A 24,786-nucleotide genomic window follows, 5' to 3' on the forward strand; every position below is an offset into this window, starting at 1 on the left:
TACACTTACAAATGCATGCTTACTATATAGATTATGTATACTCATATATAATACCTAGTTAATGCAAAAAAGCAACAAATGAAGGAATAAAGGAACAATAAAGACATAAGACATATAGAAACCAATAGCAAAATGACAAGCTTAAACCCTACCTGATTACATTAAATTACATTAAATGTAATTTAATTAAATGTAATTACATGTAACTCGCATTCCTCATTATTCCTCAGTATAATAAATTCTAATTCCAATTTTTATGACATATTCTATACCAAGTTTACTTAACCTGAGCCTATTTCCCAAACCTCCAGAATGTAAAAGTAAAATATATGTTGATGAATACCAAATTTATATTAATTAGCACATATTAATTTCCTCCTAGATATAAGCACTTGGATTGAACATGGAATCTCTAAATCAACATCCCCAACATTCCTATATTTCCTATGTCAGTTGCTGTCCCTACCACCCAACCCTAAACCAAAAATAATTCCCCTTGACTTCTTTTAACTCACCCATCCATAGCCCCTCTAATCAACCACTAAATCCTGCTGAAAATAGCTCCTAAATATTTCTCAAAGACATCCTCTTATATCTATCCCTAATACCATTGTTCTAGTTTAAGTGCTCATCATCTCTGCTGGGCCTTCTTCTCTCTTCTCCCCTCTCAATATCCATGCTCCCCACGTCAGCCAAAATTATCTAATTTGAGGTTGATTATCAACCTAAAAACAAAAGCTAGGGATCATTTGAGATCTTGCTCCCTGGCATATGTCATCAATTTGGTTCAAATAAACTCATAAAAATTCTCCACAGGTTTGAATTTTTCTTACATCAACATTTACTTGGCGTAATCGACAGGATTCCGAAGCCCACCCAGGACCACCCTGCAGAGCCGGATCCAGTGGTAGGTACAAGCAAGGGCTTGTCTAATAGGAATGAACCACTTTTATTAATAACGATATGACAAACACACATGAAATAGGATGGAACTAGAATTTTTATTATTTCAACTACTAATCACTACCCTATATAACAACCCACTTTAGAGGTTCAGCTCAGCTGGTGTGGCTCAGTGGTTGAGCATCAACCAAGAGGTCACAGTTTGATTCCCGGTCACGGCACATGCCCAGGTTGCAGTCTCCATCCTCAATAGGGGGCGTGCAGGAAGCAGCAGATCGATGAGGTTTCTCATTGGTATTTCTATCCATCTCCCTTTCGCTCCTTCTCTAAAAATTAATAAATACATTTTTAAAAAGAAACTGAGGTTCCAAAAAGTTAACAGCCTCAGAATCAAACAACTGGTAGGTAAGTGTCAAAACTGGGGTTGGAGCCTAGGCCTGTGGACTTCCTGATTATGAAGGCAGTTCTAAATTTTACCATTGATTTTCTTGGTAATCTTTGGAGCTTAATCTCCTGATTCTTCTATTTCTTGGTCCATTATAACTAGGCTAGATGGTTGTGAAAATTAGTTACTTAAAGTGCGTCCACCCCCCAACATAACAATCATTGGCATAGGTACATATATAATGAAACCTGCATTTTTATCTACCAGTCAGAAGCTTAAAATCATGTGGATGGGAGGGCAGGAAACAGTGTGCTACTCTTTTATCTGTGCTGCTTTCTAAGTTATTAATGTGCTTATGACACAATAAAATTAGTACAATAATTTGATTTCAATTCCTTAAGTAGCTATAATTTGTAACTGTTTTCCCTATTCTTCACATCAGTCCACTGGAACAGAAAGAATGTTCAATAATTTTAATTATTTTCAAAAATTAGTGTGGTAGCTCCTTCCATTTAAATTTCCATTTGCTTAGTGTATAATTATAAAAAGTGGGTGAGATCTTTGAATTTCCCTAGTCCCAGATGAGCACTTATATGACTTAAAGAAACAAAAAAGTATTAAGAGTGTTAACAGTGTAATTAAGCCTTGTCTTGAGAAACAATTTGGAATTATGACAAGGAAGATCACTTCTTTCTAAAGATGGTAGGTATATATAAGTCCAAGAACAAGCATTTCACAAAACGTTGGTAAGACAGATTTAGTGTTTAATTAACTACCTTAATTAGTCACACTTCTAAAAACTTAGTTTTGTTATGTTTAACATATATGCTTTTCATATAGGCAAAAAGATTATGATAATCCAGTTTTATGTTAATTTAGAAAGTCATTGGGAGAATATATGAACAACTATCTTAACCAATTTTTAGTTAATATGCCTTCCTCCCCCAGAAGTGCAAACTCTGGATTTCTGTATCTTTCTCTTTCTCTTAGGCTCTGCATGGAATTTTCCTCTCCTCTCCTCTTGATGGTGTAATACATGATCACGTGTTCACTGTCTTGTTTTCCCCTGGGTGGTGTAGGTACTTCCATTTCCTTCTCCCTTTTCATCTTTTCTCTCATTACGGCCCCTAACAAGATCCTCTCCAGGGTCCCTCTGATCTCTATGCTAATAGGAAAGCACTGAAATGACTGAAAGCAAGACAAATAGAGAGAAAAAAAAAAATCCCAAAAGCAGCTGGGAGCCCTTATTTCTAACCATCTCTATGGAAACAATTCCACGGAGATCCAGCTGGAAACAATTCTGTAGGGATCCCTGGAGCAGTGGGCACCGAGCCGTACTTACAGGATTCAACTTGCAAATGGGAATAGTTGATAGCCTTTTTTTTTTTTTTTTTTTTTTTAGAAAAATCGTAAAGTAGGAAGTCAAATAAAATTAGGTATATCTCTATATAGTGTACTTTTTTAAAAACTCAAAACTTCCTACTTGTTATAATGATAAAAAAGCAAAAGGAATATATATGTACTAGCTTCTACATGTACTAGCTGGCTTCAAGTTCTTCCTAAGCACTCACACTGGCAGAGTGCACAACACAAAGAAATTATGTCCAAAGAAAACAGCAAGGTGTGGTGGTAACAAATCATTACAGTGCTTTTAGGATTGTGGCCCATAACCACACAAAGTAGGTATGTGGAAAGGATGCCCCACTCAACCAGGCAGTAAACAGATTGTTCCAATTCAGGCTAGGGATGAAATGGATTACAGAATTCCATCTACCAAATCAGGTGGAAAGACTGAAAGGATAAAGTAGGGAATGTGACTTGAAACCAGGAAAGAACTCCATCTGAAGTGTGAGGTCTTGGAGTCTTTACTAATACAGCAGTTATTTTTAAAAAAGAAGCGGGTGGGGTGCTCATAGTGCCTGTGACCCAGAACAATCACGTTTCAGCCCTATTTAAAAGTCTCCAGCCAATGAACTGTTAACTGCAGGTCTCCTGTTCTGGTAACTCCAGTGTTTTTTAGGGGAAGTAACTTCAATTTGCCGGAATGATGACCTTAGCCCCTGGAGTAAAACCACCTGGGTTCAGATCCTAGCTTCTGCCACTAGGGCAGTGGTTCTCAACCTTCTGGCCCTTTAAATACAGGTCCTCACCCTAGCTCAGCTGTGGGCAAGCTATGGCCCGTTTAAAATGAATAAAACTAAAATAAAAAAAGACCGTACCCTTTTATGTAATGATGTTTACTTTGAATTTATATTAGTTCACACAAACACTCCATCCATGCTTTTGTTCCGGCCCTCCGGTCCAGTTTAAGAACCCATTGTGGCCCTCGAGTCAAAAAGTTTGCCCACCCCTGCCCTAGCTGGTTTGGCTCAGTGGATAGAGTGTCGGCCTGCGGACTCAAGGGTCCCAGGTTCGATTCCGGTCGAGGGCATGTACCTTGGTTGTGGGCACATCGCAAGTGGGAAGTGTGCAGAAGGCAGCTGATCGATGTTTCTAACTCTCTATCCCTCTCCCTTCCTCTCTGTAAAAATCAATAAAATATATTAAAAAAAAGAAATACAGTTCCTCATATTGTGACCCAACCATAAAGTTATTTTCGTTCCTACTTCATAACTACAACGTTGCTGTTATGAATCGTAATGTAAATATCTGATATGCAGGATGGTCTTAGGCGACCCCTGTGAAAGGGCCTTTCAACCGCCAAAGGGGTCGCGACCCACAGGTTGAGAACTGCTGAGCAATTTTTTTTTGTCACTTCTCTAAACTCGGGCACCTCATCTGTAAACGGGATAATAATAATTACTATCTTGCAAGGCTGTAAGGAGTCAGTGAATTGAGCACAGCACCTAGCTCAAGCAAGTTCTCAATAAACGTGAGCTGTTATCCCGGTTTTGTTTTCCTGTCTCTTGTAATGATGACCCTTTCTCTGGGGGGCATTTTGAGGGAGTGGGCTCAAGAAAGGCACGACAGCACCACGGCTTAGTCAATTTTTTTTTTAATATATATTTTATTGATTTTTTACAGAGAGGAAGGGAAAGAGATAGAGAGTTAGAAACATCGATTAGAGAGAAACATCGATCAGCCTCCTGCACATCTCCTACTGGGGATGTGCCCGCAACCCAGGTACATGCCCTTGACCGGAATCGAACCTGGGACCTTTCAGTCCGTAGGCCGACGCTCTATCCACTGAGCCAAACCGGTTTCGGCGGCTTAGTCAATTCTTACTGTCCCACACTTGCCTTTTTTTCAAACTATAAGAGAACGTTTATTTAGAAAGTCACAGAGGTAGAAGAAATGAGCAGAAGAAATGGGCTTCAGGAAACAAGTTACAGACGCAAAGGGAGGGGCCCTTTGAGCTTAGGAGAGAGAAAAGTCAGAGTGAGACCTCTGGGGGCAAGGGGAGGGGAGGGGATGGGAAAGGTGCAGGGGCAAGCTCAAGACTCTGTCCCACTTGAGCAGATTTGAGGCTGAATTAAAGTCATGAAGTGGAAGTTTACATTATCTGAAAGTAACTGGCTTCCCGGGTCCATCCTACACACCCAGATCTCATTGGAATTATTCAGGTTTCTTCACTGCTAACACCCTTTGTGCCCCTACCCCACCCTCTAGGCTTCCCAATGTCCGCCGCCGTACAAAGCGGAGTCGGACTGGATATTGAAGGTCTACACCTTAGTTTCCCCCTATCTCACTTCATGTCCGTTCCTACGTTTGGGCCTTCACTTGCATTCATCTCTTTACCATGACTGCCCTTCATCCTTCCCCAAAATTCAGCTTGCTTTTTTTTAATAAAAAAAAAAAAAATGAAGTGTCACTAGGAACCTTGGTGGCAAGTGAGCATAACCAAAAAGCATTTATTAGGTGTCACTTGTACGCACAATTTCCAAGAACGCAAAGCTCGATATAGGAAACCCGAGTGGGCGGTGGGCGCTGATCCAGTCACTCCGATTGTAAAGGGCGAGAGGTGACAGGCAAGAGGCATGCGAAGGCGAGGTGAGGCCTGCAGGGAAACGGCCGGGAGGGAATCGATCCAGAAGCCGCCCGACCAGGCCGGCTGCGGGGCCGCGGCGCCAGAGCGAGGACGGAGGAGCCCCAGGCCCCCGGCCCACATTGGTCTGGTGGACACCCGATCGCCCCAGCACTGAACAACTATTTTTACTGCATAATGCAAACATGGTGGACAAGGAAACCCTTCCCTGTGTTTGGCGGCTGAACCACGTGGCGCCTTTCCACGCAGGTGACGCTGGGGTGAGCGCGGGACTTGCTGGAATTTGTTGGGGGGGGAGGGAAACGGCGCATAGGGGACCGAAGAACCGCTCCAAACCGAGACACTACCGTTCGTCCAGCAACGCGGGGCGGGAGGCCCACTGCTCCCACTCGTCCTCCAAGAGGCCAGCGAGCGGGGCTCTGAGGTCCCGGTGGTTGCGCCGGAGGAAAGACGGGCGGAACTCCCCGCCCCCTCCTCTAACTGGACCCGCCTCGGCTCCCCGCCACGGCCGACTCAGGAGCCTAGTACCGCGCAAGCGCACTACCTGCCCGCTGCGCCAAAGCGGGACCAACGCTCTCGTCTCGCGAGAACGACGCCGCCGGTCTCCGTTGCTCTCGCTGTACCCACCCCCTCGCTCGCTCGCTCCCATCCCCCAAGCCAGTCGCTGTGCTGCGCAGCTTCCTCCGCGGCAGCCTCCGCCGGAGACGGTTGGAAGAGCCGTTGTGGGGGCGCTACTCGAGGAGAGCGAGTCCTTCCTCCGGCCGGACCCCGCGGGCGCTGCAGTCGCTTGACAGGGTATCTGAAGTAACAGGGGGTAGGTTGGGCTCGTGGTGCCGAGAGCGGAGTCGGGAGAAGGACGAGAGAGATGGCGGGGGGGTGGGGGGGGCGGAGTGTGGAGGTCGCCGTTCGGAAACGGCCCGGCTGCGCCTCCCCGGCGATCTCCCACTTCACGGGGGGCGGCATGTCGGGGGGAGGAACCGTTCATGTGGGATTCCGTGAGCGAAGCCGAAGCCCGGCGTGGGGGTCACCCAGCATTTTCCCATTTCCCCGCTGGTTTGGCCTCCGCCATCTTGGGCACGGTGGCGCGGCCGCCTCGGCTTCCCGCCCTTCCTCTCCGCTTGGGCTCCTCCGCTTCCCACAACGGGTTTGGAAAGCCGGGGGCCGGTCAGAGCGCCCTGGAGGGGGTGAGGGTGGGGAGCGGAGCGAGCGGGGAGCTGCCGGGCGGTGGGTGGGGGCGACCGGGGCTGGCGGGCGCGCTGCCGGTGGAAATGGCGCGGGGCTGGCCCGGCCTCCCTTCCCCCGCAGCTTCGGCGGGGCTCCCGGGGCCGGCGGTGTCTTCTGACGCAGATTCTCCCGAGGAGAGAGGCTGGCGCTGGGGGAGGAGAGCCCGTGGCGACGGAGGCGCTCCGCTCCCAGGTCCGGGACAAAGGCGGCGGCGGGCGCCTTTGTGCCGCGGCCGCCCGGAGGCTGGGGGCTGGTGCCGGGCTCGGCCGCCGGGCGGGCGGGGCGGGGCGTGCTCTCCTAGCTCTCCGGTCTCTAGGGCAGCTAGATAAACGGAAGGTCTCCGGGGAGGAGGACAGGACGCTTAGCCGGCCCTTATAGTCCCGATTTGGAACTTCGAACAGAGTACGTACTCATTTTCCAACCGGGTTTTGTGGTGTTTTTTTTTTTTCTTTTCTCACGCTGATCTTAAACGTATGTAAAGGTTTTGTGGGTGATTGGTTTGTGAGCAGACGCTGGGTGAAGTGTTCAGTAGGAATGTGAAAGGGGGATTTCACATCGGCCGTCTGGGCCCGGTGAGCTGTGTGATGCGGCTGATGGAACTGGGGGGCGGGGGGTGGGGGCAGGTCAGCCATGGTTTTGTGTCGTTTGGCACATCCTGGGTTAGAATTTAAGTAGGCGTTTGCATCTGGAAGGAAGTTAAAGCGATCCGGGATGGCGAAAACGTGTGTATGTGTAGGAATTGAGTTACTGTTCGAAGACCGGGGCGGGGGCGGGGGGGGCATTAGGCTGTAGAAGTAAAATGGCTTGAAAATACAGTTGTTTATTTTCTTTTGGTAGCTCATCATGTTTTTGTTTTTGTCTAGTGTAGAACTGTCGTAATATTTTGAACAAGAGCATAGGCCCAGTCCATATGTGGTGGGATGATGTTGGTCCTCAGAACACAGGAGAACTGGGGCGGTAATTACACTGAAGACAATAGGAAAGGGGGAGGCAGGGCCTGAGAAGAGTTTACAGTAATTCATAGGAATCTTTACAAGAAGTTTGTCTACTTTGGGGGCTTTGAAGGACAGGCCAGAGTTTACCTATTAAGTAGTATATGCTATAACAGCTTTCCTAACAGGACTGCCCCAGAAATCTTTTTTCTGCTCTCATCTGCATCATCATCTGGAAATCCATGTTATTGCCTTTAAATTTTTAACTGTGTGTGTGTTTTATGTCCTCGTTTTAGTAAACAAGTGGCTGAATGTAATAAAGAACAGCTCATTCATAATCCCTTTTTTTGAACTTACCTCCTTTTAGGTACTAGTGGTGTGCCTTTTTTTTAATTTGAGTGAGCACTTTGAAAGGGGGAATGATTTAAAATTAACATATCTTAAAATTTTTTGCCGAAATTTGAAGTTCATTCTCATTTTTTAGGACCAGAGGGTTATCATTTAGAAAGTTATTTATTGATGCATCAATCTCTTTATGTATTGTATGCTTAAGGGGATAGTATAATTTCTGTTATAAAGGAATTTTACATTTCATTTGCCCTCGGTTAGATGCTTTTACTAAGGAACTAAAGTCTTATACAAAACTCACTAAAATTGTCCTAATATTTCAACTGCTAATATTTTTAATTGGTGCTAACACTTGGAAATCTTAAAACAATTGTGATTGGCCATGATGCTGTTGCAAAGAAAGGATGAGATGGATTATCCTGAATAATTTGTAAAAACTAGGTGGTTTCTGAGACTACTTTATTAGGTACTAAAGTTGGTTGTATGCCTTTAAAGTTCATTTTGGTTTTGTAAGTAGAATTCTAGACTCAATTTTTGGGTTTTGAAGAGATAATAGTGTGTGCTTCCGTTTTTATTGTGTACTCTTTGAACACAGGTGATGAAGAATCGCCCTTTTAAAAGTTTCCTCTGAATCTGCTTAACTTTTCCCTAATTTAAAATTGTGTTTAGTGTGTGTGTCTTAATGTTCACCCAAGGATGCTTTTTACTAATTTTTAGAGAAAGCAGAAGGGAGGGAGGGAGAGACATGGAATAGTTGCTTCATGTACACACCCAGAGGCAACCCCAGGTATGGGCCCTGACTGGCATTCAAACCCACAACCTTTTGATGTGTGGGAAGACGCTGCAACCAACTGAGCCACCCGACCACAGTTAGTGTTTTTTAAAGACGTTGTATTTATTTGTTGTTTTTATATAGGTTCTCATTGGCGTAGCTGATCCTGAAAATCAAAACCTGGTTTGCTCACTAGTGCTTGTAGTAAAGATATACTATATCCTGCTTGTTTGTATTCCCAAAACAGTATCTTCACATTGAAAAAATGCTAAATGATAAAAAGCACCATACTAATAACATTTTTTCACAATAGATTAGATTGACTTTGTAAAGTTCTTAGATTTTTCATGAGGATGTGATGTGTAATGTTAGATCTCCACTTTTTTCCTTTATCCTTAAATCACTCTTTATAGGAAACAGCTATTTAAGTTGGTACTGTTTTTGTTTTTACAAAAGTTTAAGAACATGGTAGACCTTCACAATGTCTCTTTTTCCCCCAGACTGATTTGAGGCCTACTTTTAGGGCTACTAGAACAGTGTTTTCCCCTCTCCTTTAGACAGTTTCCAAGGAAACATAAAACTGTGTCCTTTTAAGACTCAGAATACTTTTCTGTCCTATAAGGTTCAACCTGTTATTTTGTGGTACATTTCATTAGTTCTACTGTGCCCTTAAAATGGCCACCATTGAGTGGTTATCACACCGCAGACCAGGCACTGAATAATTCTTAAAATGGTCCAGTGAGGTATAGGCACTACTGCTGCATTTTTACAGTTGGGCACAGCAGTTAAGTACTTTGCTTAAATTAAAGGAGCCAGTGAGTGACAGGCTTTAGGGATTCAAGCCCAGTTTCTTTTCTCTTAAATTAAGTCCATACCAGTTATTTGTGTGCATAAGAATTAATTGTAATATCAAATAAAAATGCATAATCTCACTTTGGGGATTTCTGTCTAGGATTAAAAAACAACAGAGCAGCCTGGCTGGTATGGCTCAGTAACAGCAACAATAAAGAACGGGCACCAGAAGTGATACATATGCAGAGCTGATAGGATTTATAACCACATTTGGGAAATTCTACATTAGTTTATTTTAAATGCAAGAATTCTAAGGAGGGGAATTTCACTCTTTGCAGATGCTGCCCCTAACAGTTGCACTGATAATTCAATCATGAAATTATTAGTGAATCCTGTTGGTATGAAATAATTCTTGAGCATAAAGGAATCAAGTGAACATTGTTTTGTTTACAGGGGAGGAGGTGGTGAGGGAAATTTTTGAAATAACCAGGTGAGTAGGATTCCTACAGTTGCATAATGAAATTTGTAAGCTCTGGTAAGTTTCTGCAGCTGAAGGACTTCTGCATTAGCCTCTTTAAAGTGTTCTGGAATCTTAAACTAAGGAAGGATGGTTGTCTTGGGAAGGGAACTGGGTGGGTGGGTTCTTTTTGGAGGGGAAAGAGGTCTTTTCACTGTACCCTTTTTAATACTTTTTGAATGTGAATATATTGTCATTTTTTAAAATTTGTGTCTAAAAGTAAAGCAGTGAGTAACTTTTTAATATACTATGTTCAGTAACTTAAGTAGCCTTTTTACCTCCATTTTTAAAATTCAACCTAGTTTAGTCATTTAAAACTTACTCTTGGGGAGTGGTTGAATCATTTAGTTACAATAGAGTTAAGAATTTTCCCCCTTCAAAAAATTGGATATGTTCAGAACTATAATGCATCTAGTAAATTTACACTTTTATGATGCCATTTTTTCCAACATTAAAGAAGTACTCGTACTTTTGGCGTGGGTTCTTCATGTGCGTGGATGGTGGTACTATGTGCAACTTTTGAGTGATCAGGTTTCAAAGGATTTGCAGAACTATTCAAGTGAATAATAAAATATGGAAAATGTGAATGAAAATTTGAGAGATGGGGCAAAGGTAGAGTTGATACTAAATGACAGGTTAAGAAATAGAGCTTGAACAAGAAGACTTAGAGTGGAATTCAGTAAACTTTCTTAAAATTAGGCAATGTATAATATTTGATCCTTAGAAATTGAGTGCTTTTTGGTGGGAGGAGTCAAGTTTCACTGCCTTTTCCCAATCTTTTTGCCTGACCCAAAACGGAAAGGTGGTGTTGTAGCATTGTCGTCATTGAGTCCTATGTTACATTTCCTGTTGTGCACCACTGAGAGGTGTTTCTTCAGTACCTCTGACAAGAGTATGTTTTGATTGACTGCTTTATGTGCTTGTTTATTTTTTTATAGCATTTAATCAAACGGTATTGAGATGGATTGGGTTATGAAACATAATGGTCCAAATGACGCTAGTGATGGGACAGTGCGACTTCGTGGACTGCCATTTGGTTGCAGCAAAGAGGAAATAGTTCAGTTCTTTCAAGGTACCTCTAGTATTAGTCAAAGTTTAGTAGTATTTTATTACTCAGTTTTTAATTTACAAAACCCATTTGCTTGTTTTGGGGGACTTTTTAATTTGAGTATATCTTGGTTAATGTATAGTTATGAAATTTGCTCCAGTTAATATTTGATACAGAATGTATAGAATATGTAAAACCTAACTAATGTGCAATAAACTTAATTGAGAGTAATTATGTGTGATTAAATGAACCATGAATTAGAAGATGGAGCATAGTTAAATTTGATTTCAGCTTTTTTTTTTTTTTCATGTAATATAGGTGGGCTGTTAGAGTATGTAATTTATAAAGACACTGATAGAAAAAATTTTTGTGTAATCCAGTTTTTTGAAAAAAATCTTCCATTTGTATTATGGGGTGATGGGAACTAAGCATTTTGTTTTGTTTTGTTTAGACTTGTTTTAAATATTTGATTCAGATGGGAATGTTTCAGCCTTTAACACTGTTCCCCTTGATGGGGTTATTTGTCCTTGGGTTAAAGGGTTGGAAATCGTGCCAAATGGGATAACATTGACGATGGACTACCAGGGGAGAAGCACAGGGGAGGCCTTCGTGCAGTTTGCTTCAAAGGAGATAGCAGAAAATGCTCTGGGGAAACACAAGGAAAGAATAGGGCACAGGTGGGGATGGAGAGTTTGGGATGGTGTTAAATTTTTATTTTTGGGGGTTGTGGGTCACTATTGCTTAAGTGGGGGGTACCAGTAACATTTTTCTGGGATAGTTTAAAAGAATTGATAATTTAACTTGGAAACTACAGATATGGGTGGGGAATTAATGCTAATAGTTTGCTTAAATTAAAAGTAGATTGTTTCCATTTCTCTGTAGGATGTTGTTGATAAATGCTTTTGTATAATCAACTATTTTCTCTAAACATCTATCTTGTGCTTAAAGAAACAAGCTAAAATTATATTTATATCTCAAATGATTGACTTGTCTATGTAAAACTTAAATATATTAATCATTAAGTTTGTAGGTGTAAAAATGTTAATTTTATGGTGTATTTAGGCTAAATTGGGTTATGTATCTAGATACAAAAAAACTTATTGCATTTTGCCCAATATCTTATTTACTCTAATACATTTAAGCTGAAACCAGTACCTTAAACCATTTTTAAATAGGTATATTGAGATCTTCAGAAGTAGCAGGAGTGAAATCAAAGGATTTTATGATCCACCAAGAAGATTGCTGGGCCAGCGACCAGGACCATATGATAGACCAATAGGAGGAAGAGGGGGTTATTATGGAGCTGGGCGTGGAAGTATGTATGACAGAATGCGACGAGGAGGTGATGGATATGATGGTGGTATGTGTATCTAATGAACAAAGGTTCTGTTGTCATTTTCTTAATGTTCCTGACACTTTGTCAAGAAATACAAAAATGGCAGTAATTTCAGTACCTAATAGGTTTTAAAACCTGTTCATGAAAATATGGATTCCCATGGCCAGCTGTGGGACTTGGTTGATGCACATATTGACACCTAGATAATGTATATAGAAGCTAAAATGAAGTTTTGGCACGTTTGGACATTTTCTGGTTGGCATCAGGGTAAAATTAAATCTCTAAATGTATTCTTTATAGATTTTTAATTTTTACCAAGTGTTAACTGCTTTTTTTCACATGTTGGGAGTTGCAATACTTTAGTCAAACTGCTTATACAAAGCAAAGTATGCTTTTGTAAACTATAAAATTTATCTCTTTATTCATGTATTTTCTCAAATTATACAGGTTATGGAGGTTTTGATGACTATGGTGGCTATAATAATTATGGCTATGGAAATGATGGCTTTGATGACAGAATGAGAGATGGAAGAGGTAAATATTAAAGACATACTCATTTTTAGGTGAATTTTGGTAAAGTCAATTCAGGCATATTTTAGTGTATTCCTACTTAGACCTTTATACAGATATATACTTACTGGTAAATTCTCCATTTGATGTTTAGAACAACTATAAGTGTTAAAATCTCTTGGGGTTGTCAAAAAGCTGTAAATAGGAAAAGATGTATATAGGGAAGAAATATTTTGTTGAAATGCTTTTCTACATGTATCAGTTTATGATCTGGAAATGTTTTTTTAGGTATGGGAGGACATGGCTATGGTGGAGCTGGTGATGCAAGTTCAGGTTTTCATGGTGGTCATTTTGTACATATGAGAGGATTGCCTTTTCGTGCAACTGAAAATGACATTGCTAATGTGAGTAATTTTAGTAATTAGTGGTTTTATACTAATTCTGGTATCTACATTTTTTTAAAGCATTTTTAATTTTCTTTTTAGTATCAGAATCCCTTTAGTGTGACTATATAAATCTTCAGTAGTTGATGAATATTTTTGTGTATGTTTTTGTGCTGACCTACATAAGATTGAAGCAAGTAAATGCTACAGTTACAAAGTCCAGTTAAGAATTTAGTGAAAGACTGATCAGCATAGTGGTAGTGACTGGGAGATTGATTGTTTCCCTTGTGTGGAGTTTCAAAAGTATAAATATATTTAACAAGTGAAAAGTTCAAGTAGTTTAGTTTGGCATTCTAGGCTATATGGCGAGCTGAAAATAATGGAAATAGATGCTGCTATTAACTTGAAACCTGGTTGGTTTTATATTGGTTAGAGAATCAGCAAACTTCAGCCCAATAGACCTAGTACTTGGCTCCCAGCGGCCTACAAAGCCAAGAGTATTTGTGTAGCTTTTATTTTTTTTATTTTTATTTTTTTAATATATGTTATTGATTTTTTACAGAGAGGAAGGGAGAGGGATAGAGAGTTAGAAACATCGATGAGAGAGAAACATTGATCAGCTGCCTCTTGCACACCCCCTACTGGGGATGTGCCCGCAACCAAGGTACATGCCCTTGACTGGAATCGAACCTGGGACCCTTGAGTCCTCAGGCTGATGCTCTATCCACTGAACCAGACCAGTTAGGGCTACTGTGTAGCTTTTAAAGAAAATTTTTGCTCTAACTCTTACTGGGAATCTATTGGCCTCAATTCCAGGTATCTGTGTTTCCCTAAGAGTGGTCTTATAGTCTTAGAACCACTAGTGTTGATGTAATTATTAGCCTTGTAACAGGGCAGTAAGAAGGGTTGTTTTAATGAACAAAAACAAAGGCATTTGGTAATTTCGGTAATATAAAAGTAACAAGTTTTTCTTTTCTTTAGTTTTTTTCACCACTAAATCCAATACGAGTGCATATTGATATTGGAGCTGATGGCAGAGCAACAGGAGAAGCAGATGTAGAGTTTGTGACACATGAAGATGCAGTAGCTGCCATGTCTAAAGATAAGAATAACATGCGTAAGTAGTATCCTTGGCATGCTAGCTTGTTTCCTAGCTGTGAACTTGTTTATTACAAGTTCAGACTTTCATAGCTTTCTAGGGAACTTTATATTGAAGCATTAATTCAGACTCTTAATACTTGACAGATAATTAGCGCTTAAGTTATTAAAAGGGGGAAATAGGTATGTTACTTGTCTGAGTTTCGCACCTTTTGCAAATTAGTATTACTTTTAAAAATATATATATATTTATTGATTTCAGAGAGGAAGGAAGAGAGAAAGAGAGAAAAATCAATGATGAGAGAGAATCCTTGGTTGGCTGCCTCTAGGGGACTGAGCCCACATGTACCCTGCCTGGGAATCAAACTGAACTCCTGGTTCATAGGTGAATGCTCAACCACTGAGCAATACCAGCTGGGCAGTACAACTTGTTAACATATATGCTGATCCACTTGGATAAGTTATTCCTGCATGTCATCAAATCAATTTTTAAGCCATTTAATTGTACTTCGACCAGTTATTCCCAAATCTGGCTACACATAATCACTTGGTACTTAACAAAAAGTTTTCCTGGATATTACTCTTAAGATTCTAATTTAGTTCTGTGATTGGGCCTGGAATATATTTTTAAGAAGTATACCAGCTGGTTCTGAAATAATGTATTAGTCCTTTTTATAGATAAGGAAACTTGTTCAAGATTACATCGTTTGAACAAAACTAGATTTTATCTCTGTCCAGCATTTGTTTTATCACTCCCCTCAGAATCTGTAAGCATACACTTAGGTTTAATATTAGGTAGTCAGCCTGTTTATGCTGTGATAAATTTGATCCATCATTTTTCCTATTACTCTTTTTTTCCTAAAGAACATCGATACATTGAACTATTCTTGAATTCCACTCCTGGAGGTGGCTCTGGAATGGGAGGTTCTGGAATGGGAGGCTACGGCAGAGATGGAATGGGTATGTATAGTTTTGTAAAGCAAATGGAGTTCAGTTAGACACTTAGCAATCAATCTCAAACTTGTTTTGTTTTGTTTTTAAAGATAATCAGGGTGGTTATGGATCTGTTGGAAGAATGGGAATGGGGAACAATTACAGTGGAGGATACGGAACTCCTGATGGCCTGGGTGGTTATGGTAAGTGTCTTTGGTTACTCTGGTTCAGTTTGTTAGCCCCCATATGTAGTGCAGACTGTCTTCTACTTTGATAACCTCCTATTAAACAATGTCTTTTTTTCTAAGGTCGTGGTGGTGGAGGCAGTGGAGGTTACTATGGGCAAGGTGGCATGAGTGGAGGTGGATGGCGTGGGATGTATTAGAGCAAAAACCACCAACATAATAGTCCTGACAACAGAATCTGGTCTACTAGACTTTCTTACAGATTTAATTTCTTTTGTATTTTAAGAACTTTATAATGACTGAAGGAATGTTTTCTCAAATCTCATTTGGTAAAGCAACAGATTGTGATGGGAAAATCTGTTTCTGTAGGTTTTATTTGTTGCATACTTTCACTTAAAATAAATTTTTATATTCAAACCACTGATGTTGATACTTTTTATATACTGGTTACTCCTAAGAATGTGCTGCTTTCATAAGATTTGGGTTGGTGTATTTTATTATTAGCTCTACTAGTAGTAGTTGTAATTTTAGAGAACAATGGTTCACCTCTGCATACGCTGCAAGTCTTAATAAGGAGACACCTGGAATAGAGCTTGAAAAAGAGTGTAATAACTTTTAATTTCTCCTGGACAATACTGTATAGATGGTTTCAGGAGTATAAATTCTAATTCTATATAATCTTTTTCAAATGTCACAGGCATAGCTCTGAAATGTTGATGAGGTATCTGGATTTCTAAATATTCATAATTGTGTTACCCAAGAATGGGAGTATTGGAAGTTTAAATTCTAGCCCTCGATTTTAGAATAAAATCCCCTCAGCACTTGACTGAAGTACCAAAAAATGTTTCCAGACGGTGATAGTTTTAAGTTATCCCAAGTGTTAGACTAGGTTAAGGTTCCAAGTGACATATGAGAATTCAGTACAAAGGTATTAACTATGGAGTATAATTCTCACAGGTGTATTTTCAGTTTAAGCCCAATAGTTAAAGCATTTTTTAAATAACTGTATAAATACCTTTAAAAAATGTAAGAGATAAATCCATGTTGTAGTCTTAATTAAAATGAGAGTCCTACAGTTGGATTTTGTATTGGATTATCTGTTTGGAGTTTCAGGGCCATTGTGTTAAATACTATATGTAGCAAGGAAAAGGTGCTTTTTACTTTTAATCCCTTTGATCAATATGGCTTTTTTCCAGATTGGCTAATGGATCAAACGAAACCTGTTAATGTGAATTCAGTTACTGAACTTGTTACTTGTTTTTGCTAGAATGTAATAAATATCAATGTGGGAGATAATAGTATGGCGTCTGTCCTAGAATGCTTTGTGTCAATTACTGATCATAAATCAAAGGTACTAAGTATATCTAACTGAAGATTAGACAAAGTGACTCCTAAGGAGTGATTTCTGCTTTAGAGAAAGTAGCTGTGGTAGCCTATATGGAGCCCGTCAACTAAGCAATGTTTCATTTTAATAATGCCTGTACCTTCTCTCCTAGCTGTATCCCTTTATTATATTAGTCTCATACCACTTACATTTTTTAGAGATCACATGTGCTTTTACTTTCCCATGAGTAAAACTATAAAATGTTATCAATGAAAATTGCTCATCTAAAGCACAATAAGTTTTCAAATCTTTTATTTTTATAAAATTCACATTTTATTTTAAAACATTACAGGGTAGAAGAATTAACAATCACAATTCCTTGGCACCAAGATAGCATTATTGTGATAGTACTGGCTAGATGAGGGAATGATATGTGAAGTTTGCAAATCTTCCTTGAAAAAAAGTGTAGGTTCACAAAGTACAAATGAAAAGCTTTTTAACATAAAATTCAAAATTGGTATAAATGTGTTTTGTTTTTTAAAGAGCTAATACTAAACTTTTGCCTACAAAAATCTCAATGTAGTGGTGATACATGAGTTTTGAATAGCAAAGAACTGAAGGGGAGATTAACCAGCCTTGGAATTTAAGCAAAAATCACATTTTTTAATTTGTTCTAAGCACATTAATAAAAAACACTTAGTATCATAAAAATGTTCATCCATCAATACAAAAGTTTCAATAATATAATTTATCTCTTCAACATTTCTATCAGAGCAAGACCACCTAAAAATCTGTCGGTTCTGCCAGAAGACCTCATATTGGATTATGGAGAAAATCTTAAGTAAAATACTAGTTTCAAACTTTGGCAATTTAAAAAAATAATTTTCACACTTAATGAAAGTATGTACTCTGAGGAAAAAATCCTGCAAAATAAGTAACCCCCATCCTAGGGGGTAGGGGGTAGCCATGATTAAATTCACTAAATACAATGCTCCTAGGAGTAATGTAAGATTATTCTAATATCACATTGTTTGAAAGGTTCACAGGGGTAAAGTGCATGGCTAAAATTTGACTTAAATAAAAAAGGGTAGGGCTCCTAGTAGTGATGCCATTCAAGTGATTTGTATACAAGGGTAACTTGCTTTTTACAGATTAAATTCTTGTATATGCAATAAGCAATACAATGAGATTAGTGTTTATTCAGTCTCATGCTTGAAATGGTTCAAGTATGTATTTCATGGCAGGGCTGAGACCACATCTTCATCCGCTAACCAACCCTGGTTTAGAGGTGCTCAGTATGTGGTAAATTTTTTACTCTCTATGCAGTAGCAGACCACTGCAATATTAATGCGTCTTAAAAACTACTGGAAAGATCTGCAAGTAGCAACTTAAGGTAAAAGGATGATGATTTAAACTTCCTTTCAAAATAAGGAAAAGGTTGTGGCAAAACAAACTCTTTAACCCACTGTATCTGAAAGATAGCAACTACAACACTGGTTTTAGGAGTAAGACCCAAAGGAAACAGCATAAAATATTGGCCTTTTCTAATGCAACGTGAGCAAAGGGCCAAATAAATATAGTTGACACCTTACCAAGCTAATTGAAAACCTGATGAATTGGGATATTAACACATAAAAAATTCTACACAATTCCCATCTTTCTCTAAGAACCATGAAGCTTTAAAGTGCATTAAGAAAATTACAGGCACCATCAAATATCAACTCCGCAATCTGGAGAAGAAAATCTGAAGCCCTGTTTTTAAGAAGGCCTTTATAAAATAAGGCAACTGTGTTAGCTACTATCTGGCCTTATCAATGTTACTAAGAGTTACATGATTATTACATGAACTAGGAATTAGGTTGAAGTTATTTTAAAGCATGCCCTGTTGAAAATTCTTTAATAATGGAAAGGAAATACCCAATTATGCAACTTTTTAATTCCCAATAATTGAAGATGTGAAAGATAAAACTGGTACCAATACTGTCTGAAAGCTGCTTAAGAAGGGCTGTCTGAGTATGTTGTGCACGTGTTCATACATAACATTCATCATCAGTACTTCCATACAATGAGGATTTCGCTTTAGAATCTTACGGCAAATTAGATGAGCATCTCTGAATGAGCAATGCATGACAGGAATCACAAACCCGTACTGGCTTTGGTGAAGAAGGCAAAGGCAGTTCGTTGTCAGAGCAAGCATTACAGAAAATTTCCCCACAGTTTCTACAGTGGTGCTATTAATTGAGGGAGGGGGGAGGAAATCAGAAAGAAAAAAAAAGTGAATAAAGTTAAAAGCCATATTTGCACTGAAACTTTTGGATTTGCTACTTCACTTACCTTTCTCTTAGAGAGTGAGAATTCCTTTTCACAGAGCTTACAATGTGTTGCTTCTTTGTCTTTCAACCAAACCAGTCCCTAGTAGGAGGAAAATGCTCAAATTGGTAACACTAAATTACATGTGGAAACATTTTTAACCAAGAACACTTTACAGGAATGTTTGAAATGAATAAAACTGAAAAAAAGAAAAGACCGTACCCTTTTATGTAATGATGTTTACTTTGAATTTATATTAGTTCACACAAACACTCCATCCATGCTTTTGTTCTGGCCCTCCGGTCCAGTTTAAGAACCCATTGTGGCCCTCGAGTCAAAAAGTTTGCCCACCCCTGGTTTAAACTATGAACAAATTCCTATGCACACTGCACATATCTTATTTTGAAGTAAAAAAACAAAACAGGAACAAATACGATGTTTGTATTTGCATGTGGCCTGCGGGCCGTAGTTTGAGGACCCCTGCTATAAGAGAACAAACTATTACTCTGCAAATAAATAGCTATTTTTCTCTGCCCAATTTCCAGAATGTAAGTCACCCAACTTATACACCACCACCACCACCAGACAGGACATTAGAGGATCCTTTTTCTGGGGAAACTCAACTGCCCCAGAGGGAAGTCCTGTTCTACCATTATTTGCAGAGGATACCCAGCAGTTTGCTAGTTAACAGATTTCTCTAAGCTGAAGCCTACCAATCTATAACAACCAACCCTCATCCATCCAACCATTACACGGGCACCCCAATTTTTTAAAAATTGAAATAGGGGGATTAGCCAACATTTGAGGAATGACGGGCACGAGATACTTTAGCCAAAGAAACAAATTCAGAATGAAATACAGAATGGCAGTACCAAAAAACTTTACAGAAACTATAATGAATATCCTGAGAGAGAGAACAATGCTATTTTTAAAAGGGAAAGTGAGCAAATAAGAGCCTGCTGAATATTAAGAATATGGCAGCAGAAATAAGTCTCTGAAGGCTGCATAAGCCTTGAGATTTCTTTAATGTCCAGTTTACAGGCAACAACAACATAGAAAAACAAGACTATGGGGGAAAAGATTACTCTGAGCAAGCAATCATAAAATTCAGAATGTAGTAAACTGTAGGACAGCTGTCCCAGACCCAACAACTGCTCAAAATAACACACATCACACACAAACCTATTTTCATACGTTTGAAAATCCGGACGTCTAGGTAATATTTTGTTAAAAATAGACATGGATGATAAAACTAAAGAAAAACAACAATGATAACACAAAATATAAAATTGTTACTATAGGGAGAAGAATGCAATCAAGGAACACACATACATGTTCTATTTATAAGCTAAAGCAGAGAATATGTCAGTATTTTAAAGCTGTACTATATGCCTCTTATAAATATATCTTTTAACAACAAAAAATATTTCACAGTCTTTAAATAATAACAGGAAGGCAAACATTCCTACCCATCTCCTTAAAAAGAGAGCAAAATAAAGGCATATGCAGATGTGCAAATTCTTAAAGTCTTTATCTTGGGGTTCACTTTCCAAGAAGTTACTAAACAGGGATAAATGCCTGAAAAAACAACTAGAAGAATTGAAAGTAGTTCCCTTTACGAGGACAGACCTAGGGTGCATAAGGGACAAGAGGATGAAGAACAAGAGACTGCTACCATAATTTGTTTCTAGCACTATCTGACTTTTTACATTATTTTCATGTAACACTTTGATAAGAAGAGAGCCATCTGTCACTAAGTACTCAAGACTATTTTCTGTGTTGTAGAAGGGATTCTTACATCCATCAAACGCATTCAGAACCATATACTGATAAATTATACCAATCACTTTCACATATCTTAACCTACCCAACATTCAAAGCAACCCTATGTAAAATCATAAGGCCATTTAAGAAGAGAAAAACACTTCATGAGAATAGACTTGCTGAAGGTCAAAAACTTAGTAATATAATGGCATAGGAACTCAAGGATTCTCCAATTCAAAGGCAATTTCAATCTGTCATGCCACACTTTGTAGGAAAATGGACAAATTATTCCCAAGGTCATTTCCAATACGAAAATAATTAAAATGTGGTTCTAAAAGTATAGGGAAGAGCTGGATCCCCATCACCCAGGCTCCCTATTCAATGTTTCTGCCTCTATAAATCCTAGGATTCAATAATATACCTTATATTTGTACTAGTGGCCCATCGCACGATATCGCATGAAGTAGGCTGCCCACCGCTTCCGCGGGAGGCAGCAGGAACTGCAGTGTGCCGCCAGGAGCCGCACGGCTTCCGCAGGAGGCGAAAGCGAGCTGCCAGCACCCACGGGAGCCGGGAGGGACCCCCGTTCATTCCATGGGAGGTGGGAGGGAGCTGCGCCGCTTCCACTGGAGACGGGCCCACCATCTCCTCTCCAGGCCTGCACTCAGCCGCGGAGGCTGCGGGCCAGCCCCCCCCCCCCCCCATCCCTGTCCACTCCAGCGCGGTGACGAAGCAAGCAATCCACCAGGCTGCTCATGCTGCCTGCTCTCAGCGGTCGCACTGCCCCCCTGGGACTGGGGGACTCTGGCACGGCTGAGAGGACTGGGCACCACCATCTTTGTGACAGAGTGACAGTTAATTTGCATATTACCCTTTTATTAGATAGGATGTCTACCTTCTACTGAAGACTTTTTTACATAAATATAACCTTCCTACTTCACAAAAACACTTTCTACTCACCTGCAATGCTTTGTTGGCTTCTTTTATATCTTCTATTTTAAGTTTGGATCTAAAAAGATTACAAATAAGTCCAAATTTCAGTACACATAATTAAATATAGGACATCTAGTAATTCATTAGAAAGGTACTGCTTTTACATAGAATATAAAATTGTATATCATACATGATTCTAATAACCTTTGGCTAGTGGGATTATATTTTTATTTTCTGTCTGAAAGCAAAAATGTATTCTTTAAATTTAAAAACTGCTTTTTAAAATACATTTTCATGTGATTATGACAATATTAGTATTAATAATAGCTACCGTTTATTGGTTTATGGTATGCCAGACACTATGCTATAACCTTTGCATGCATAATCTCATTTAATCATTTTTTGAGGGAAAAAAACAACACAAAACTATTTTAAAGATGAAGAAAGTGAGCTCTGATGAGGTTTAGTCACTTGTAACAAGTCACCGAAGAAGTAACTGGGGAAGCCAGAATTCAAACCCTGGTCTATGTAACCACAAAGCCCACATGCTACCATTATACACATTATTTGTCTAACAGATGCAAAAGAGAGGAGAAATTATGGAAGATATAATAGTAATACTTTAATTGAATGTATTGGGTGACACTGGTTAATAAGATCATATAGGTTTCAAGTGTACATTTCTATGACACATGATTGTATACTGCATTGTATGCCCACCACCCAAGTCAAATCATCTTCCATCACCATTTAATATTTTTTTTAACTTTTTACTTTTTTTATTGATTTTTGTTTTTGTTAATCCTCACCCGAGGATATTTTTTCATTGATTTTTAGGAAGAATGGAAGAGAGAGGGAAAGACAGAGAGAGAAATATCAATGTGAGAGAAACACATCCATTGGTTGCCTCCTGCATGAGCCCTTGACCAGGGCCCGGGCTGGGGAGGAGCTTGCAACCAAGGTACATGCCCTTGACGGAATCAAGCCTGGGACCCTTCAGTCAGCAGGCCGATGCTCTATCCATTGAGCCCAAACCAGTTAGGGCCTGTCACCATTTTTTGGCCTCTTTTACCCTTTACTACTACTCCTTCCTTCTCTCTGGTAACCACCATACTGTTACCTATGAGTTTCAGTTTTATGTAATACTTTTTCTTTTGAAAATACACATTAGTGAACATGCATATTACAAATAGCAATATTTAATTACCCGTGAGCCCACTATCCAGCGATGATAATCTCTACATGTTCATGAATGTGTGTATTTTAAATGGAATCATTATTGACACAAATTTCCATTACCAGCACTTACCAATACATCCTAAAAGGCTCAAAGCTACTGACTTCCTATTTAGTATCTGCCACATTATCATAGTAAATGGTTACAAGTATACCATAAAAAAATATAAATTTACGTAATTATCTACGGAACTTTGAATTTGTTTCAAATTTTTTGCCACAAAAATTACTCATGGAAATTGGAATGACCAAAACATTTGTATTATTTTTCTTAGAATTTAGAGATGAGATTACTGACTCAAAAGTTGTATCAAAGACTTGATGAAGCAGAACATTAGGAATTTGCTTCACGCTACAAATGCTGTTTATTCTAAGACATAAAAATATGGTAGGCTTTTATCTGGCTCATACTCTAACATTGGGAATAACCAACGTAAAATTATATAGTATAAAAATATTAACTGAATAATCCAATTTTCTTGTCTGAATTCAGTGCCCAAGGAACACTGATGCTAGTGGGAATAATGGCCAAAACAGTAACTGCTGTTTTGAAAGTACCTTAATGGCATTCACTAAAGAAATACTTCATGAAAACTTACTGGTATTAATATATTGCCAGTTAAAATATTTTCATTCACAAATATGGACTCTAAAAACCTTGCCTCTCTCTAATACAAACTGCCAAATATCCTAAAGAAAAGGGCTATCAGCCTGGCTTGGCTCAAAGGTTGAGCATGTACCTATGAACAAGGAGGTCACGATTCGATTCCCGGTAAGGGCACATGCCCGGGTTGCAGGCTCAGTCCCTGTGTGGGGCACACAGGAGACATCTGATCAGTGATTATCATCGTTGATGTTTCTATCTCTCCCTCTCCCTTCCTCTCTAAACTCAATAAAAAGATGTTTTAAAGTATTGAGCCAACTTCAGGCCCTCATCATCAACAAACTTTTAAAGAGAGATTCTTCATCCTTTGTATTAGGGAGGAATTTATTTTTACTTAATCCAATCTGATAACACAATCAGGAATAGAGGAAGAAGAGTATTTCAGCAGATAAACTGATACAGTCTGGGAAAACTCACAGGGCTATTGGTCCTTCCCTCCAGCCCTGATTAAAGTCTCATCACTGCAGAAGAGGACTAAAGTTGACGAAGGTAGAATGTGTTTTGACTCACAATTAGCCCTACCCATATCTTAGGGACTATGGATCTCAGAAGCAGAAAAGGAAAACTAATAAAGTTGCCCCATAAAAATTCAAACATTAGCAAGGGAAAAACTACATATATCCTAAAGTAAAAAAAAAAAAAATGACAAAAAGTGGGGGGGAAAAGATGAATGCTGTGTATAACAATTAATTTACAAAGGTCCCATAAGAAAAAGATAAGCAATCCAACCAAAATATGTACAAAGTATATAAACTACAATATAAATGGAACACAAACAGAAGTTCAACCCTACTCATGGTTAAAGAAGTACAAATCAGTATTTTCAGTTATCAAACTGGCAAAAATAAACATTCTCTCCTACTTCTTTCTGGAGGAAAGGTTTAACATTGAAGTGATGGGTAATTTGGCACTATCAAAAAATTTGAAAGCACATCCTTTTTGGCCCAGCAATCATCTCTATAAACTTAATTTTCAGATATACTCATTAATAAAGTATATCATGATATATCAACATATACATACAAAGATGTTCACAGAAATACTGGGTGGTGTTCATTTTTTAAATGTATTTTTACTTATTTCAGAGAGGAAGTGAGAGAGAGAAACATCAATGATGAGAGAGAATCATTGATCAGCTGCTTCCTACATGTGCCCTGACCAGGAATTGAACTGTGACTTCCTAGTTCGTAGGTCAACGCTCAAC

The 24,786-nt window shown here is 39.1% G+C and overlaps 3 protein-coding genes across 12 annotated transcripts in view; 1 reads left to right on the forward strand and 2 right to left on the reverse strand.

Moving 5' to 3' along the window:
- Window positions 1-7,155, reverse strand: part of PBLD (phenazine biosynthesis like protein domain containing) — a 31,936-nt gene extending 24,781 nt beyond the window's left edge. For 3 of the 4 annotated variants that reach the window (XM_036336905.1, XM_036336906.1, XM_036336904.1), the window contains exon 1: window positions 5,621-5,774. Coding sequence is in view for 1 of the 4 variants with exons in the window: in XM_036336907.1 (XP_036192800.1) it covers window positions 5,225-5,285; window positions 5,621-6,258 (699 nt within the window). In the remaining 3 variants the exon portion in view is untranslated. Of the gene's footprint in view, window positions 1-5,078; window positions 5,286-5,620 lie in introns of those variants that run through there. The other variant, XM_036336907.1, reaches the window with a different exon arrangement.
- On the forward strand, window positions 5,948-17,591 carry HNRNPH3 (heterogeneous nuclear ribonucleoprotein H3). Of its 4 annotated transcripts, none has more exons than XM_036336900.1 (10): window positions 5,948-6,087; window positions 10,797-10,930; window positions 11,445-11,583; window positions 12,082-12,266; window positions 12,690-12,776; window positions 13,041-13,156; window positions 14,117-14,252; window positions 15,098-15,193; window positions 15,277-15,369; window positions 17,448-17,591. In XM_036336900.1, the coding sequence occupies exons 2-10, from the start codon at window positions 10,819-10,821 to the stop codon at window positions 17,555-17,557; spliced, it is 1,074 nt and encodes a 357-aa protein (XP_036192793.1). In that variant the 5' UTR covers window positions 5,948-6,087; window positions 10,797-10,818; the 3' UTR covers window positions 17,558-17,591. The 4 variants fall into 4 exon arrangements, with proteins under 4 accessions (XP_036192793.1, XP_036192795.1, XP_036192796.1 ...); XM_036336902.1 differs by lacking the exon at window positions 17,448-17,591 and adding an exon at window positions 15,475-15,771 and having other exon boundaries at window positions 12,082-12,221; XM_036336901.1 differs by lacking the exons at window positions 5,948-6,087; window positions 17,448-17,591 and adding an exon at window positions 15,475-15,773 and having other exon boundaries at window positions 10,819-10,930.
- RUFY2 (RUN and FYVE domain containing 2) overlaps window positions 16,971-24,786 on the reverse strand; it is a 43,317-nt gene continuing 35,501 nt past the window's right edge. For all 4 annotated transcript variants that reach the window (XM_036336896.1, XM_036336895.1, XM_036336894.1 and 1 more), the window contains 3 exons: window positions 21,710-21,758; window positions 19,010-19,087; window positions 16,971-18,906 (listed from right to left, as the gene is read on the reverse strand). In XM_036336896.1, coding sequence (XP_036192789.1) covers window positions 18,763-18,906; window positions 19,010-19,087; window positions 21,710-21,758 — 271 coding nt within the window. In that variant the 3' untranslated portion in view covers window positions 16,971-18,762. The remainder of the gene's footprint in view (window positions 18,907-19,009; window positions 19,088-21,709; window positions 21,759-24,786) is intronic.

This window comes from Myotis myotis, unplaced genomic scaffold (assembly GCF_014108235.1).
Source record: "Myotis myotis isolate mMyoMyo1 unplaced genomic scaffold, mMyoMyo1.p scaffold_m19_p_15, whole genome shotgun sequence".
In the NCBI taxonomy this organism is placed as follows: domain Eukaryota; kingdom Metazoa; phylum Chordata; class Mammalia; order Chiroptera; family Vespertilionidae; genus Myotis; species Myotis myotis.

Coding starts and splice junctions, on each gene's coding strand:
- HNRNPH3 (XM_036336900.1), top strand. CDS start 10,819: ATGGATTGGGTTATGAAACATAATGGTCCAAATGACGCTAGTGATGGG. Junction 14,253..15,097: donor TAAAGATAAGAATAACATGC/GTAAGTAGTATC, acceptor TTTTTCCTAAAG/AACATCGATACATTGAACTA. Junction 15,370..17,447: donor TGATGGCCTGGGTGGTTATG/GTAAGTGTCTTT, acceptor CATTTCTATCAG/AGCAAGACCACCTAAAAATC.